General features: G+C 33.4%; 1 protein-coding gene and 1 long non-coding RNA gene across 2 annotated transcripts; one reads left to right on the top strand and one right to left on the bottom strand.

Moving 5' to 3' along the window:
• Window positions 1-2,569: 2,569 nt before the first annotated feature.
• LOC120356386 lies at window positions 2,570-3,734 on the top strand. The gene is made up of 2 exons (XR_005574012.1): window positions 2,570-2,866; window positions 3,392-3,734. It is a non-coding gene; the product is annotated as an uncharacterized LOC120356386 (long non-coding RNA).
• Window positions 3,583-12,497, bottom strand: LOC111054871 (ankyrin repeat domain-containing protein 26). The gene is made up of 5 exons (XM_039445318.1): window positions 12,384-12,497; window positions 7,546-7,663; window positions 6,510-6,591; window positions 4,673-4,817; window positions 3,583-4,279 (listed from the first exon to the last, which is right to left on the bottom strand). The coding sequence occupies exons 1-5, from the start codon at window positions 12,480-12,482 to the stop codon at window positions 4,124-4,126; spliced, it is 600 nt and encodes a 199-aa protein (XP_039301252.1). The 5' UTR covers window positions 12,483-12,497; the 3' UTR covers window positions 3,583-4,123.
• Between the last annotated feature and the right edge of the window lie 3,397 nt (window positions 12,498-15,894).

Below are 15,894 nucleotides of genomic sequence, written 5' to 3'. Positions count from 1 at the left end.
GACAATTGGATAAGTGGTGCATATTACATCCAATAATTCTTTTGGTTTTTGGGGTAAAATAAATTAGACGGGGCTGCGCTACCTGTGCACTGGGCTATTGTCCCAAAAAGGTGCATCCTCTAACTCTCGACTAGCATTCTTTATTGTCCTCTGATTCCGCTTCATTATTCTCATTAGTGACCCCGTGTGCTTTCTTGAAGGCAATTCTAGCTGGTAGCAGGTAGCACCAACTTATCTATTACTTTGCACCTTACATCTGTTATTTGTATTTTCTGCAATAATTATTGAATGTTAATCAGTGATCAAGTACTTGTAATTATTGTACTAGTAGCTCTGTGAACAGTAGACCTCACGCAGTATTCTCATCCACAAGTACCTGATTGAAACTATAGACCTTATGGAAATACAGCAATAGACTGGCTTCTCCACACATCTGTGTAATCACTTCTCAGCTGATTTATGATGAATAATTGTATAGTCTGATTTTTACTTTAATATTGGCGTATGAAGGAGGCTCCTCTTTCCTTTTACATCATCCTTGAAATGCAAAATTTCTAAAAACCTTGTATATACGTCGACGCGCAATTAAAAAGGAACATACCTGTCAAATTTCATGAAAATCTATTACCGCGTTTCGCCGTAAATGCGCAACATAAAAAACATTTAAACATTAAGAGAAATGCCAAACCGTCGACTTGAATCTTAGACCTCACTTCGCTCGGTCAATTATTCCCAATGGCTCATTTGATGAACTCAACTTGCTCACAAACTATATACCAACTGCTGCAAGACCAACTTGATTACATACAATTCAATACTTATTGACCTACGATTTTTTGGCGTCCTTTCAAATTTTATTAGATTGAACACAACTTGGCAAACATATGATGTGTTGTCAAGTCCCATTCAATCTCGTAGAATTTATAAGGACGGCTAACAAATGTACGTCCAAAACTCGATGTGGGCTTTACACACTACGTACGTTTGACTAAATTTGTACTTGTCATCGATAGTAATGTGTGTGTTTATCCAATCACTGTATGCTACCACTGGTTTACAGCTGAAAGTGCCTTCAAGTAACCACACTGGTCCTCCAATATATTGCTCGGAGTGGAAACCTTAACAATAGACCACGAAAATGTCGAAATTCAATAACAATAGGTGACCATTGAAGGGTTTCTAGAACTTATACCTGTCCATCCATTGTTTTCGGCGGCCCCGTCTCATTTCTTTAACCCGGTTTTTGTATTAGAAGAGTTACTTGAAATGATTTTTTATAAATACTTTCAGAAAAAGATGTACTCACTTCCAGCCTATTAAAGATGATACCTTTTTAGTACTTATAACTTTATCCCATTTGGGGTCGTTAAAGATGGCCTGCTTCTAGCCCATTAAAGATGATACTTGTTTGGTACCCTATTACCCATACTGTAGCTCATTCAGGGTCGCTTTCTCCAAAGTTGTTTCAACCAATAGAATAAATCGTATTCTAGGTACCTTGGTTTCAACTATTAAAACCGTTTAATCAATTTATGGTCATGTTTCAATTAAGTCAGCTGAAGGTTTAAACTAGAATGTAAGTATCAACTGTTTTGGAGAAAGCGACACTTAGAGCTTGTTCACATGTCAGCGACTTACACTCGGTTGTCGCGCGGTTGGCAAGCGATTCATGAGCGGTTTGCCCTCGTGTAATACTAGGCAAAGGCTGAAATTAAACTTTCTACTGGTGATAATTTTCAAAGTTTTTCGATTTTTATATCATCAAGCTATCAAAATGGAAAAGTTTTCTCAGAAAAACATTTTTTCGGATCATTACTTTTTGAGATATGAGCGCCTAAAGTTTAAATTTATCGAACAGAAAATTTCAAATACGGTAAGAGATTTGGAAGAAAAATTCTGCATGGTATCGTTGATTGAATAAAACCAAAATTTTCTGAAAATGTCAATTTTTGAGAAAGCTATTCAATTTACAAAAAAATGACCAAAAATAGCTCATTATGTACCCAAATAACCTAAAAGATTATGTTTTACTGGGGGAGATTGAGTTTATAATTTGTTATACTTTTAAAAAATTGTTTCAACAATAAAAAATCAATTGACAATCAATGCAGTTGCCATGAAAGTGTAAGCAAATACAATCAATATAAAATTAAAAAATGAATTTTTTTGTTATTTGTCCAAGTTATAGCTGTTTGAATTTTAGAGTCCTAACGTGGGCTAGTTTACCCTACTATGAAATATGATCCTCTACAGACTAACTTACTAACTGAATTGAAAATTGTAATAGAATAAATATTGTAATTGAACTGAAATTGTAATAGAATGTACACTATGTGTGCTGCTCTGCTCGAAACCGCTCGGTTGACTGAAGACATGTGTACGCTCTCATGCATGCTCTAGTATATCGAACCGCCCAGCAACCGAGCGGTTGTAGTCGGAGACTACAACCGCCGCGATTCGCCGGCGACTACTCAAACCAAGCGTTGCATGTGTACGGCACCATGTGTTTCCCTATACATAGCAACCGCTCGGTTGGTCAACCGCGCGACAACCGAGCGTAAATCGCTGTCATGTGAACAGGCTCTTAGTATCAAATAAAATGAGAATTAATCAGTTAAATATCGACTGGATAGTTATAATAAAATTGCTTCTCTCATATTCTTATTGGAACTCTGATTTTTCCAGGTTCCCTGTGACTGCTTACTGTACCAAGCCTGCTCCCAAAGGGCCGCTATTTATAAGTTCCAACAAAAACACACTAGTGCTTGTAAAAAATATTTTTGGTTCCCGTCAAGCATTCACATGGACTATTGACAATGAGAACTTCATTGTTCGGACCTCAAAACAAAATATCAAACCAAGTGAGGTAATAATCATAATTTATGTGATTGCCAATGAATTACAACCAGAGGAGTTTATTCTTACAATTACTTATTAATTATAGTTGAAAATAATCACTCAGTGTTCTTTTTTAAACTTTTTTTAAAATAAAATACAATAGTTTCGGATGTTCAATCAATTTTCAAGTTTTTATTAAAATTTCAATCCATTTTCAAGTTTCAAGCTTTTCTTAAAATGTTAAGAAAACCTTGAAAATGAATTGAACATCCGAAATTAGTTATTGTATTTTCTTGAAGAATTCAAAAATATTTATTATATAAATCTTCAAGAATTCAAAATAGGCCTATAACCATCCCCGGTAAATTAAGAATCAATAGGGTATGCAAAATTTAAAGTTAATCAGTCCAGTAGTTTAGACGTATGATTGGTCTTTCGTGAATTTCCTATCCCATACGTTTATAAGCAAGTTCTTTCCTTTATTATATTATAGCTTATAAATTGATATCAATATATTATCTCGAATATTCATGTGATGAAAACTCGTTTCCAGCATCTCGAATTAGCGATTGGTTTGAAGATTCAAAATGAGCAAACGGTGAAAAATATTCATCCACAAATACCAATTACTGGAAAACTTGTTATCAGTTGTGAAGAACTTGGTATTGACTGGATTTTCTACTTGAGAAACGGCAATGAAGAATAAATTGACTATTACAAAGACAAACGAATAAATAAGAAGAGCTTTTTACTTGAAATTGTAAATTATATTCAGTGAACACTGTCTGGTGGATAATAACTTTTTTCGATTGTCAAGGATGTTACGCGCAATTAAGAAATTGCAAGGATATTATTTAGTTGTCTGTTGACATAAAATTAAATAAAAATATCTTGTTGACGATTTTTTAAATGCTAAATTTCTACATTCTATAAAATGAACTGAAACATGTTTTACATGAGATTAGACACAAAATTACAGAAAAAGTACAGAAAATTACAAAGACACAAAATTAATTATTATAAGTACAGTAATTTACAAAAACACAAAATTAATTATTATAAGTACAGTCAGTAAATTACAAAAAAGAACTTTCATACTGCATAAGCCTAATTTGAGTATTAAAATCTGTACTCTAATGACTATGAAAAATTGTCAAACTGCAACTGGACTAGACTATGAAACTATTAGAAACTCTTTGGCTAATTGTAAAGTTGTTAATTATTTCTATAATTTCAAGTAGCAATTTGAATATCGAAAGGCAATTTCCTCTTACTGGCTACTAATTTACTGTTGCGATAATTTATTGATCAATGCATCGAAAGTGTCCTCTATAATTTGAGAAATGGAGCCGAAATAGGAATCCATGCTTTCATTGCAAGATAATTGAAATAATTGTTCTTGGTCAGGCATTTCCACTTCTTCGCTGTCCAGATATGTTCTCTGAAAACCATATCAGGCGTTATTATCAAATTGAGGGGGACAACTGTATAGGAGTATAGTAATAACAAGAATTGTTATGAATTTCTTTAAAAAATAATAGTATCATAGAAGAGACGAAAAGCTGGATAAATTTTGAAAACTATCCAATTCTCACCAACCAAATCAAAACTTTTGTAAAATATTCAGAATGTAAATAAGATATTCCCTTTAAGCTACATGGTGAATAAAAACGTTTCTGATATTTACATTTTTACTGCATTGTTGAAAACTCATTACTGGAATAAGAAATTCACTCGTTGTATTTACCCTCGAAATTTCAACGAGTATTAATCCTATTCAATAGCTCTTCCAAACCTCATTGATCGATCTATTATATTTTGAATTATCACTCACCTTTATAGAAGAAATTCTTGCATGGACATTGTAAATTATTCGTCCAAGTTTTTCAAAGTGTTGCTGGAGATTAATATTTTCTCCAACCAATTCTTCCAAATTTTTCTCCAGTCTCGACACAACCCTCCTGTGGCTATTCTTCTCTCTGAAATATCATCAATGAAAATTATGGTCGGCGAGAAATTATTTCTGTGAATTAAAATACTTATATACAAAACTCTGTATACAGAGTTGATGAAAATTATGGAAGCAGGCTAATATTCATGTTACAAGGATAATTTGACCAGAGGGTTTCATCAGGGTTCCTATTCGAATTAAAAAACTACTATTCTGCCGTTTCAATATTTTGGTCCGCCATTTTGAATCCAACTTCAGTTTTTCAAATGGGAAGGTGGCCATATGATACATTATAACTAAGTAATCATTATTACATGCAGAATTTCAAGAGAAAATTAATGGCGAAAACCGAGCATCGATATCTCAAACCGTTTTAAAGTTGGGTTTATTTACAACTAAAAATAAATTTAATTGCTTAGTATCATAAATCATACAAAAATGAAAGTCTGAATAGAAAATCTAAACTATCAAATTTCACTTTTTCAAGAAGTGTTAGTCAACACTTAGGCCCGGTTTCCGAGCTCGGGATTTAGCTAAGTCCTAGACTTTAAACAGCTGGAGACAGAAAATTTGCTTTCCAAAATGGGGCGTAGTCGCAGTTTTTATAACAGTATAAGTTAGTCGCAGTTTTTATTTTCTCATTTCTATAATTGGAAACGTTTTTCACTGACGGAATTAAACATTCCTAAATAATTCAAAATAGTTGAAACTTTACACTATTTTCTCTTTATTTTATTTTGTGTTCAATTTTCTAGTTTTACGAAATTTAATTCAAACTTGACTATGACAATGACTGCGACTACGCCCTGTTTCGGAAAGCCAATTTTCTGACTCCAGCTGTTTAAAGTCTAGAACTTAGCTGAATCCCGAGCTCGGAAACCGGGCCTAAAGGTGCGTACAGATTTACGTGCCGCGAACATGAGCAATTCACTTCTAATCAGCTGATGCCAAGCTTTTTATATCTGTATCTTACCATTTCTGTAAAAATACAGATATAGTCAGCTGATTGAAAGTGAATTGCTCATGTTCGCGGCGCGTATATCTGTACGCACCTTTACAGTAACATATATACTCCTATATTCAATACTTTCAACAGAAAAGGTTGATCTGTTAGAGTTTTAATGTACTCATTTATTTCATTTTTGTATGATTTATTAGTATCTTTAAATGTGAATCACTTTGAAACAGTTTGAGATATCGATGCGCGGTTTTCGCCATTCATTTTCTCATGAAATAAGAACAATATGACATATAATAATGTGTAATTAGGTAAATTTTAATGCACTCAGTGCCAAAACAACTGTTAGCGTTATTATAAAGCTAGTCTCATTTTTTTACACATCTCATGAAAAGGCGTATCTAGATCAAGTACTGTATACGAACAAAGTGAATCAGTACAGTACTAGTTTTCAAACACGACTTTTTGAACAATTTTATAATGCTTTTAATGAATAACTAATTTATTGAATGCTGTCTCTACCGTTTTGAAACTATAACATTGTTGAAACGTCAAGATGTTTTGGCAAGTCCAGGTTTCTATGACCTGGGAACTTATAATTATACCATCCATTCTATTAGAGGCTTCTCAATTGGACAACAATTCGATCGTTCATGATTCCAATAGCAGGAATATAGGGATGCACAATATGCAATATTGCAATAACTATTCTTTGTATATCATGCAAATACGAATACATTACGGCAGATACTCTATACTTACAACTCCATCTGTTTGTTACTTTCATTCGTGTTACTCTTATTTAGATTATTCTCATCTTCTTTTCTCACATTGTCTCTTGTTCCTGTAAAAAAGTAATATTATAATATTCAAGATGGTCTGGACTAAATTCTGTAATATTATTAACATTGAATTCCTAGTTGGAAGATGTATTACAACATTTAATTCGATCCACTAGTACAGAGTGTTTCAAAGAAACGGGAAATTTTGAAAGTTGAATAATTTCAAGAAAAACAAATCTTTAAATAAAGTTTTTCATATCATTCAATAGTAAAAATAATGCCATTTTAGAATGAATAATACCGTGAAGATGACATCTAGCACTGTTCCTTTTCTACGCAAACATTCCTGTAGTCTCTTCATCACATTGTCCATGGTTTGACGTAACATTACAACTGGAATTTGAAATCGCTTCTCGAATCTTGGCTATCAATTCTGCAACAACGGAAGAATTTAAAGCCAAGATTCGAGAAGCGATTTCAAATTCCAGTTGTAATGTTACGGCAAACCATGGACAATGTGATGAAGAGACTACAGGAATGTTTGCGTAGAAAAGGAACATATATGTGCTAGATGTCATCTTCAAAAAATAAATGTTACGGTATTATTTATTCTAGAATGGCATTATTTTTACTATTGAATGGTATGAAAAACTTTATTTAAAGATTTGTTTCTCTTTAAATTATTTAACTTTCAAAATTTTCCTTTCCTGATTAGACATTACAATTCAGAAACCTTAGTTACATTGAGCACAAAAATATATACTATCCTTTCAAATGAAAAACCAGTAAATGAAACAAATTATACTCAAATTACTGTGGTAGTTCAAGTAAATAATTCAATTGTTTATGTTTGACTTGACTTTAGATGAACTACCCCACAAGTGGATGCGCCAACATCGGTCTAAATTCGACCAATGATCAATTATTATTGAATAAATTCTCCACTTGAAACAATAATTTTAATTTATGGAATGAAGTACAAGAAATCATATTAATATAATCGTAAATTACTCTACCTGTCTTACAAAGGTTCTCAAATTTATTTTGCAGACTTCTAAGCTCCAATTCTTTTTTCCTGAGATTGATTACGTACCGTCTATTGTTAAAATCCATGATCTTTTTCAATTGTTCTATCTGAAAATGTGTTGAGAATGAATTTCCAGTAGTAATCTGATAAACGTGCATTATTCAGGGCTACACTGTTGAATTTTCACATTTGATGTCCATAAGTCTCAGCCAAAACCAACAAGAGTCAAGTTAAGAAGGAGTTTTATTCAGTCAACAGTTCCTCTTACTACCACAGCACCTAAACAACCAAGGTTGAATCTATGGCAGGAGAAACGGCAAAATCTGCATTTAGTCCAGTCAATATAGACATAAAAAAGGGGGTGTGCTTGCAATTTATATTGTAGTTCTGATTTTTCAATATATTATTTGGGTACATAAGAGAAGTCCAGAACCAATTTCTTCATGCAAAATTTCCTTGTGCTAGATACAGGGTGGCCCAAAAACCTCGTATTTTCAGCTCATTCTCCAGTTTTCAGCTATTTCTGCCAAATCTCGTAATCGGACAGAAAAATTTGCTCTCGCCTCTTTTCCAGATCATAAAATTCTGAATAAAATGAGATCATTCGGAACTCTCTATCTTCAATGAGTACTGAGTTATGATTTTTCAAAAATGAGAGAAATTTGAAGGAAAAATCAATTTTGATGAATTTTAGTTTTTGATCAACAATATCTTCCGATTGTTAACATTTAGATGTATAATTCAAAATCCCTCTGGGCGTATTTTTGTGCCCTACAATCTGAGATCAGGGAGAGCGCTCTATCTCAAATAGATTTCCAGGTACACCTGACAACAATGCTCCTTGTATTGTGAAAAACACCTAATTTTCAGCTTCAACCATCATCACCAACTACATTGTCCTCATATTGATATTTCGCACAATGACATAAGTTCATGTTCTATGAGAATCGCCCGTTAGATGCACTTCATTTCAGTATTTACTAGTGGAGAGGCGCGCTTAAGGACACCTCAAGGATCAAAATTTCAAACACATAACTTTTGACGCTATGCTCAAAAATATATTAAAAAATCAGAACTACAAAATAAATTGCATGCACCAATGTATATAGTTTCTGGACTAATTGAACTGAAAGAAAGTTCAAGCTGTGAACTCCCCTTCACAACTTAGTAGTCTTTAAGTGCCATTTGCACAGTGTAAGTTTAAACTAAATTGCACCTTAAACTGGATTAAATCTATATCAAGTATCATTTGTTATAATGTGATTCATTTTGAGTCTAAGCCAACAGCTGATTGAATTCAGTTGCTTTCACTGTGCAAACGGCCCTCACCACTACCTGTGCTGACGTCACACGAATGCACTACGGCTTTGTTTACGGAGGTAGTGCCCTTAATCGACTACGAACAGAAGTCACAAGATGTAAAACAAACCTGCTACGCTGGGGTCACATTCAGGACAATGCTGCCTGTGACTGCGGCTTAGTACAAAACTACTCTCACTTATTGCAGTGCGAGTTGCTTTAAAACAAACTGCTCTCATGACGACCTCCTCAAATGCAATGACAAAGTCCTCCGAGTGGCGTTTTGAGTTTTTGGAGGGAAATATATAGAATAATAGTAATCATGGACACGGAAAGTAAGTCAATGTAATAAATTTGATTACAAAAGATGAGAAAGGCTAATCATGTTAGCGTATCGTTTTGAGTCTAACTATATGCAATTTTTGAAACTATCAACTTAATTATTATGAGATACATTATCATAACTTGATCGTTATGATTAGGCGTCAATATAAACACTATTATTTATTCATTTCATTCAGAATTACACAACTTACAGAAAAGTACCACAGGTTCACGCCCAAAACCGGTGATTATATAGATGTATTATTACGTTATTGTACGAAACCATTTCGAACAATTCAAAAACCTTGTGGAAAAACGAGAAAAATGACGTATACAACAATGAGCATGCAAATATAGAGGTTTAAACTAGAAATGTTGCAATATCACAATGGGGTGGGGCCACACCTGTCACGTTGAGATCCGACTCATGTCCGATAATGGAGGGGTGGGGTAGTGTTGTTGGAGCAGATCACGTGACGGACATGTGTGGCAGGCAGCATTCACGTTATTAAGTCAATGGGAATGATAGGACAACAGTGTTTCCGATTCTCTGTTACCACCTCCTCCCATATTAGATAGATATGATTAAAGTTACTTCAGTTTATCTGACGTAATATTAGTTATTATTGCTGATACTTGTTAATAATGATCAAATCCAACTCAAATATATTTTCTCTGATTTAATAATCAATTTACATAATTGAGATAAAATATTTTGGTAGCTCATTATACATCTTCAAAGTCAACATATGATTTGGCAACAGTGCGGAGGTAGATAAGGATAGAGCTAACTACATTGTCTAATGACAGAAAAGGATAGTAAACCAATGTTAATCAAGTGCTGGCTTTATGACGTGAATCTCACTGTAGGCTGTTGTCATCCGGCTTGAGACGGGTTGCATCATCACAGTGGGAAGTACTAAGTACATTCTAAGTGCTAAGCACGGTATTTATATAAAAACGGTAGGGCTCATGAAATGTGTGCGCAGTGGCCAGCCAGCTAGATTGCATCATCGCCACCAACCGAGATTTTCAACACCTATTGGCAATTTATGAAACTTATTTGTTGACCGAACGTAGTGAGGTCTATGATTCAACTCGATTTGCTTTTGTCTGTCTGTATGTAACGCGATTACGGCCAAACGCGTTGATAGAATTCGATGAGATTTGGCAGGAATATTCCTTTTTCAACTGCGCGTCGATGTATACACAAAGGTTTTTTTTAAATTTTGTATTTTAAGGATAATATGAAAAGAAAAGTAATTCTTCCATACTCTGATATCACTATATTAGAAATCATCATCTACTTTGAAGATAGGATCAATCAGACTATAGAATTATTCATAATTGACCGAACGAAGTGAGGTCTAAGATTCAAGTCGACGGTTGGATTTTGTTTAAATGTTTATATGTTACGCATTTACGGCGAAACGCGGTAATAGATTTCATGAAATTTGACAGATATGTCCTTTTAAATGCGTGTCGACGTATATACAAGGTTTTTTGGAAATTTCGCATTTCAAGGATAATATAAAAGAAAAAAGGAGCCTCCTTCATACGTCAATATTAGAGTGAAAATCAGACTATAGAATTGTTCATCATGAATCAGCTGTCGAGTTGACTATAAAATGAATGCCATGACGCATGCAATTCAATATCTCAATGTAACTTGGTAAAAAATTAGCAGCTGTGTAGACTATAAATTGCATGCCTTATTGCATGCCACATTGAATGCAATTTTTATGCACTATTAAATAGGATGCAAAGAACTTATAACAGCTCGTCTGGGCGCCTAGATGTCCTCTGGTTTTCTCGCGCTAAATTCCGGAAAGCTTATGTGATAATTAAATCTTGTGTAAGCATGATCTGATCAAATAAATAGTTAGTGTATCAGTGTGGATGAACTTATGGTTTTGGACGTCGTTATAACTGCGCGAGGTCTACTGTTCACAGAACTACTAGTAATTCTATAGTCTGATTTTTACTCTAAAATTGGCGTATGATAGATACTTTTTCCTTTTATATTATCCTTGAAATGCAAAATTTACAAAAACCTTGTATATACGTCGACGCACAATTAAAAAAGGAACATACCTGTCAGATTTCATGAGAATCTAATACCGCGTTTCGCTGTAAATGCGCAACATATAAACATTTAAACATTAAGAGAAATGCCAAACCGTCGACTTGAATCTTAGACCTCACTTCGCTCGGTCAATTAAATGGAAAGATTAAACTGGATAAATCATCATATGGGATACAAATTCAAACGTGAACTGAGTTTTCTAACATAAGTGAGTTTTTGATCTTAGAGAAAAAAAACAAAGGTTTTTATTACTTTCCTTGCCCTATTACCATAGGGTATCTTTCCGAAAAAAATTAAGGTACCCAAATTTCTAAATTTCCATACGTTTCAAGGTCCCCTGAGTCCAAAAAAGTGGTTTTTGGGTATTATTCTGTATGTGTGTGTGTGTGTATGAGTACACCATATCTCATCTCCCAATTAACGGAATGACTTAAAATTTGGAACTTAAGGTTCTTACAAAAGAGCCCGCCCCATCAATGCAAAGTTCGATTTTAGTTTCCCAATTATCAGGCTTCAGATACAATTTAAACAAAAAAAAAAATCAAGTGGAGTAGATTGAGCATGAAAATCTCTACAATTAATGTTCAGTAACTTTTCACCTAAATTGAAAATAAGCTTTAAATTCGGAAAAATGTGATTTTCAATTGCAAATTATTGTTGATTCTATTAAAGCATTCACTATGAAGAGATAGCAGACCTCATGTGTGTCTCCAGCGTTATTGCCCTGTCACCAGCTGGCTCAATCTTTGAATAGTAGACTTGAGATGCGCGGGAACACTAGCGTCAGGTGATCAATTTTCATAACGGCAAGGAAAGTTGTGAGTGCGCCACCCAGATTTTACTCTAATATTGGCGTATGAAGGAGGCTCCTTTTTCTTTTATATTATCCTTAAAATGCAAAATTTCCAAAACCTTGTATATACGTCGACGCGCAATTCAAAAAGGAACATACCTGTCAAATTTCATAAAAATCTTTTACCGCGTTTCGCCGTAACTCGTCTCGTATAAACATTTAAACATTAAGAGAAATGCCAAACCGTCGACTTGAATCTTAGACCTCACTTCGCTCGGTCAAAAATATGTTGTTCTATTGAGATTCTATTGACAATTATACTTACATTATCCTTGGCAAGTGAAGTGTCTTTTACTGCTTCGTCTTTGCCTGAACTAGCATTCTGTAAATCGTTATGTAACCTTTTGTTTTGCATCTCTAACATGTCAACTTTGCCTTGCGTTTTTCCAGCTCTTTCTGAAAAAACCAAGAATAATACTTTGAAATCGAGAGAAATGTTTGATCTGAACCAGGGCTTACCTATAGTCTGTGTAAAATAAGTTGAGACTTGGCCCTCCATCCGAAGAAATTACAAGGTGGTTGCCAATTCATTTAAAATTGCAACTTCCTCAAATTTCCAATTCAACGTCAAAATTGGATGTAGAATACCATCCCAATATCCTTGTAGTGCTAAAAAAGTTTCAAGATTGAAGATTAATAGAAAATTCAACTTTTATGATAAACTAGCTGGCCGGCGAACTTCGTACCGCCAAATAGTTTAATGCATCTCATGGCAAATTTTAGCTGGATGCACAACCGAGGAGGCGCGATACGGCATTTTTTTATATAGATAAATGGATAAAAAATAAATAATTTACTAAAAATCAATTATTCTGAACACCGTAGACAATTAAAGGAGTTGCAGGTGCACTGCTTCGATTTACTTTCTAGTCTGTTTTGATTATTGATCGACATTAACAATTTTTCTATCCATTGATGTTTCTCATTCAATATTTCAATTTTAATTCATTAAGATATCAGCTTACATAAATAAATGATAAGACTGAAAAACAATGCGATCCCTCACGAATATTGATATGCTTTATGCAAACAAAAGCATTTCGGGGTTCAATTTTCAAATGAATTACATATCGGTAAAGGTCTTTCTGAAGATTCATTGTTTGCTGCTAATATTTCAATTGATGACAACTTTTGAATTTTACCTCTTTTACAATCTTTAAAGCTTGATGTAATTTATCCTTGTCACCACAATATTCCAAAGGATTACTTGTATTCTCCATATTCTCTCTTTCTTGCTGGATTTCAGACGTTCTTGCGATAACAAGGTTACTAGAATGTTATCTGAAAATTATAATACTGTTTGATTAATTCAATAGTTTTTTATTCTCAAATAACTGATTTCAAACTAGGTGGATTCAAAGTGTTGAATAAAACTTTATATTACCTATTATTCTTTGTTAAAGTGTCTCTTTAAACTTGAAAAGTTGAAATTGTTTTAAATGCCATCCAACATTTAAATTTTTCTATGTGATTTTGTTTTCTGAAACTTGTAACCCTATTAAATCGTGCTGAGTTTATTTTTCACGATAAAATGAACTGAATTAATTCTAGTAGCCTATAATAAAAAGTCAAAAATGTAGTTTCATCTATAATGAACAGGTAATCATGCAAAGTAGGTATTTATAAAATTTTACCGGTATACATTATGGTTACCTCAAGGTGACCATATAATTTGTGAGACCGATGGAATTTTTTGTTTTCTTGTAGTTGTAACCTGTTCTACCTAATCACTCTAGGGTGAACCAGCCCACGTTGGGACACTTCAAGTGTGGGAAATTTGTGAGTGTCAGGCTGGCAACAACTGCGGTGTTTTATCATTTGTCATAGCTCTATTTACAGACATAATTAATTTCAGCTGTAGCACCAGTCGTTATTAAGAAAGAATTGAAAACATTTCTGAAACCTCGAAGTTAGCTAATATACCTTCTGTATTATTGTGTGAATATTTTGACATATAGAACATTATTGTACTCTTATTTTTAATCCAGTAATTCTGTCTAAAACAAATCCTTGACCATCTGCCCACATTGGGACACTTCAATAATATGATATTTTATGCTCCTATTATAATGATGAGCATTGCTTCTTATTTTACTTAAAGAGGCTACATATCAATGAAATAATTATGATAAATATGATATTATGATTATAGCCTGTAACGTAGCTTCAGAAACATAGTAGATTAAAACACACTTTGAGATTTTCAAATAATGTGTTCATACTATTAATATTTATAATGAAATGTAAATTCAAATGTGTTTTCAATAAATTAACAAAAAAAATGAATTGCTTATTTTTAATTCAATCTTCCAGCCTGGGCAAGGGATGTCCCATCGTGGGCCGATCTTAAGCCCAGGTTGGGACACTCCCAAAAAATTGTTTTTGCAATAAAATACAGTCAATTGACAATCAATGCAGTGGTCATCCTCAAGGATAAAAGTGTAAGCAAATACAATAAATATAAAATTAAAAAATGAAGATTCCTCCTATTTTGTTTAAGTTATAGTTGTTTGAATTTGGTGTCCCAACGTGGGCTAGTTTACCTACTCCTCAATACCTTCACCCTGAAAAGCCCTGATTGACTGTCAATCTCTATTATCTCTCTCCAGATTTCATTTATTCCCAGTCAAAGACTTGTATAGGTTTCACAAACCCACGAATTCTACAGGAAAATGTTACTGTAGCGGGTCTGACTTATTTGATAACAGTAATGATGACCCGAGTTTTGTAATCAGTGACAATCTTACAAACTCCGACATCAGTGGAGATGACAATGGTGATGCAGTTTTGAATGGAGATATAATTGAGCAGTAAGATACCATTCCCAATCACCTGGAGAACAACAAACTATAATACGAATTCTTGGCATAGCCGAGGAAGAAGAAATTCAAATAATGGTCAAAGAAGGCTCCACAGCGAACTACAAGAAGTCAGAAAATGTTCAGAAATCATCAGTTCAAACCTGCACACAAAATTTCCATGAGATTTTATTGTCCATGTTATACATTTTTTCATTCATTTTATAATTTGTGAATATGAGAAATTGAACTATTATACCATGCTGTTTTTCACAAAAAAAAAACATTTATCTTATTGGAAATTTGTACATTAACTTTTTTTAAAAATACCATATAATATATTCTTGCGGTTGTCTGCTGTAACATACACTTGCGAAAAACTATATATTTTTTTAAATGGATTATCGTTTTATTTGCTGGATGAGACGGGTGCGGAATGAGGAGGTACTGCGTAGAGTAGAAGAGGATTAAAAACATATCACTTTAGTAATTTTTTCTCATAAAATCATTCCATCTCTCTTATTTTTTAAATTATTAGCAGATTTATCCTTGGGGTAACTCTATTAACCCACTTGGTATCCCATGTCATGCAATTTTTCGGTACCTATATTTCATCCATCATTGAAATACATAAGAAATTAATTAACTGTTAAATTTTTATTTTTTTGCCAAACCTCATTCATAATAATCACTTAAAATCTAAATTTAAAAAATGTGCTTCTCTATAACCATAATTTAATCATTTGACATAATTTCCCCTACAACAATATGATAGAATGCTCAATTTTTTTGTCCTGTCAGTTTTTGATTGGAAACATTTTTTAACAAAAGAAATTTATTTTTTATTATATTAATAGCTTTTGTAATGCATTTGATCTATGAATGGAAAAAATTGAAATAAATATATAAAACAGAAATATTGTTGGGGTAACCTAGTTACCCCACTTGGTATTTCGTGTATGTGAAAAACGTTGGTAG

The sequence above is a fragment of the Nilaparvata lugens genome, unplaced genomic scaffold (assembly GCF_014356525.2).
Source record: "Nilaparvata lugens isolate BPH unplaced genomic scaffold, ASM1435652v1 scaffold6621, whole genome shotgun sequence".
In the NCBI taxonomy this organism is placed as follows: Eukaryota; Metazoa; Arthropoda; class Insecta; order Hemiptera; family Delphacidae; genus Nilaparvata; species Nilaparvata lugens.
This window is presented reverse-complemented; position numbering and strand designations above follow the sequence as displayed.

Coding starts and splice junctions, on each gene's coding strand:
- LOC111054871 (XM_039445318.1), bottom strand. CDS start 12,482: ATGTTAGAGATGCAAAACAAAAGGTTACATAACGATTTACAGAATGCT. Junction 4,818..6,509: donor AGTAACAAACAGATGGAGTT/GTAAGTATAGAG, acceptor ATGATATTTCAG/AGAGAAGAATAGCCACAGGA. Junction 4,280..4,672: donor CAAGAATTTCTTCTATAAAG/GTGAGTGATAAT, acceptor TATGGTTTTCAG/AGAACATATCTGGACAGCGA.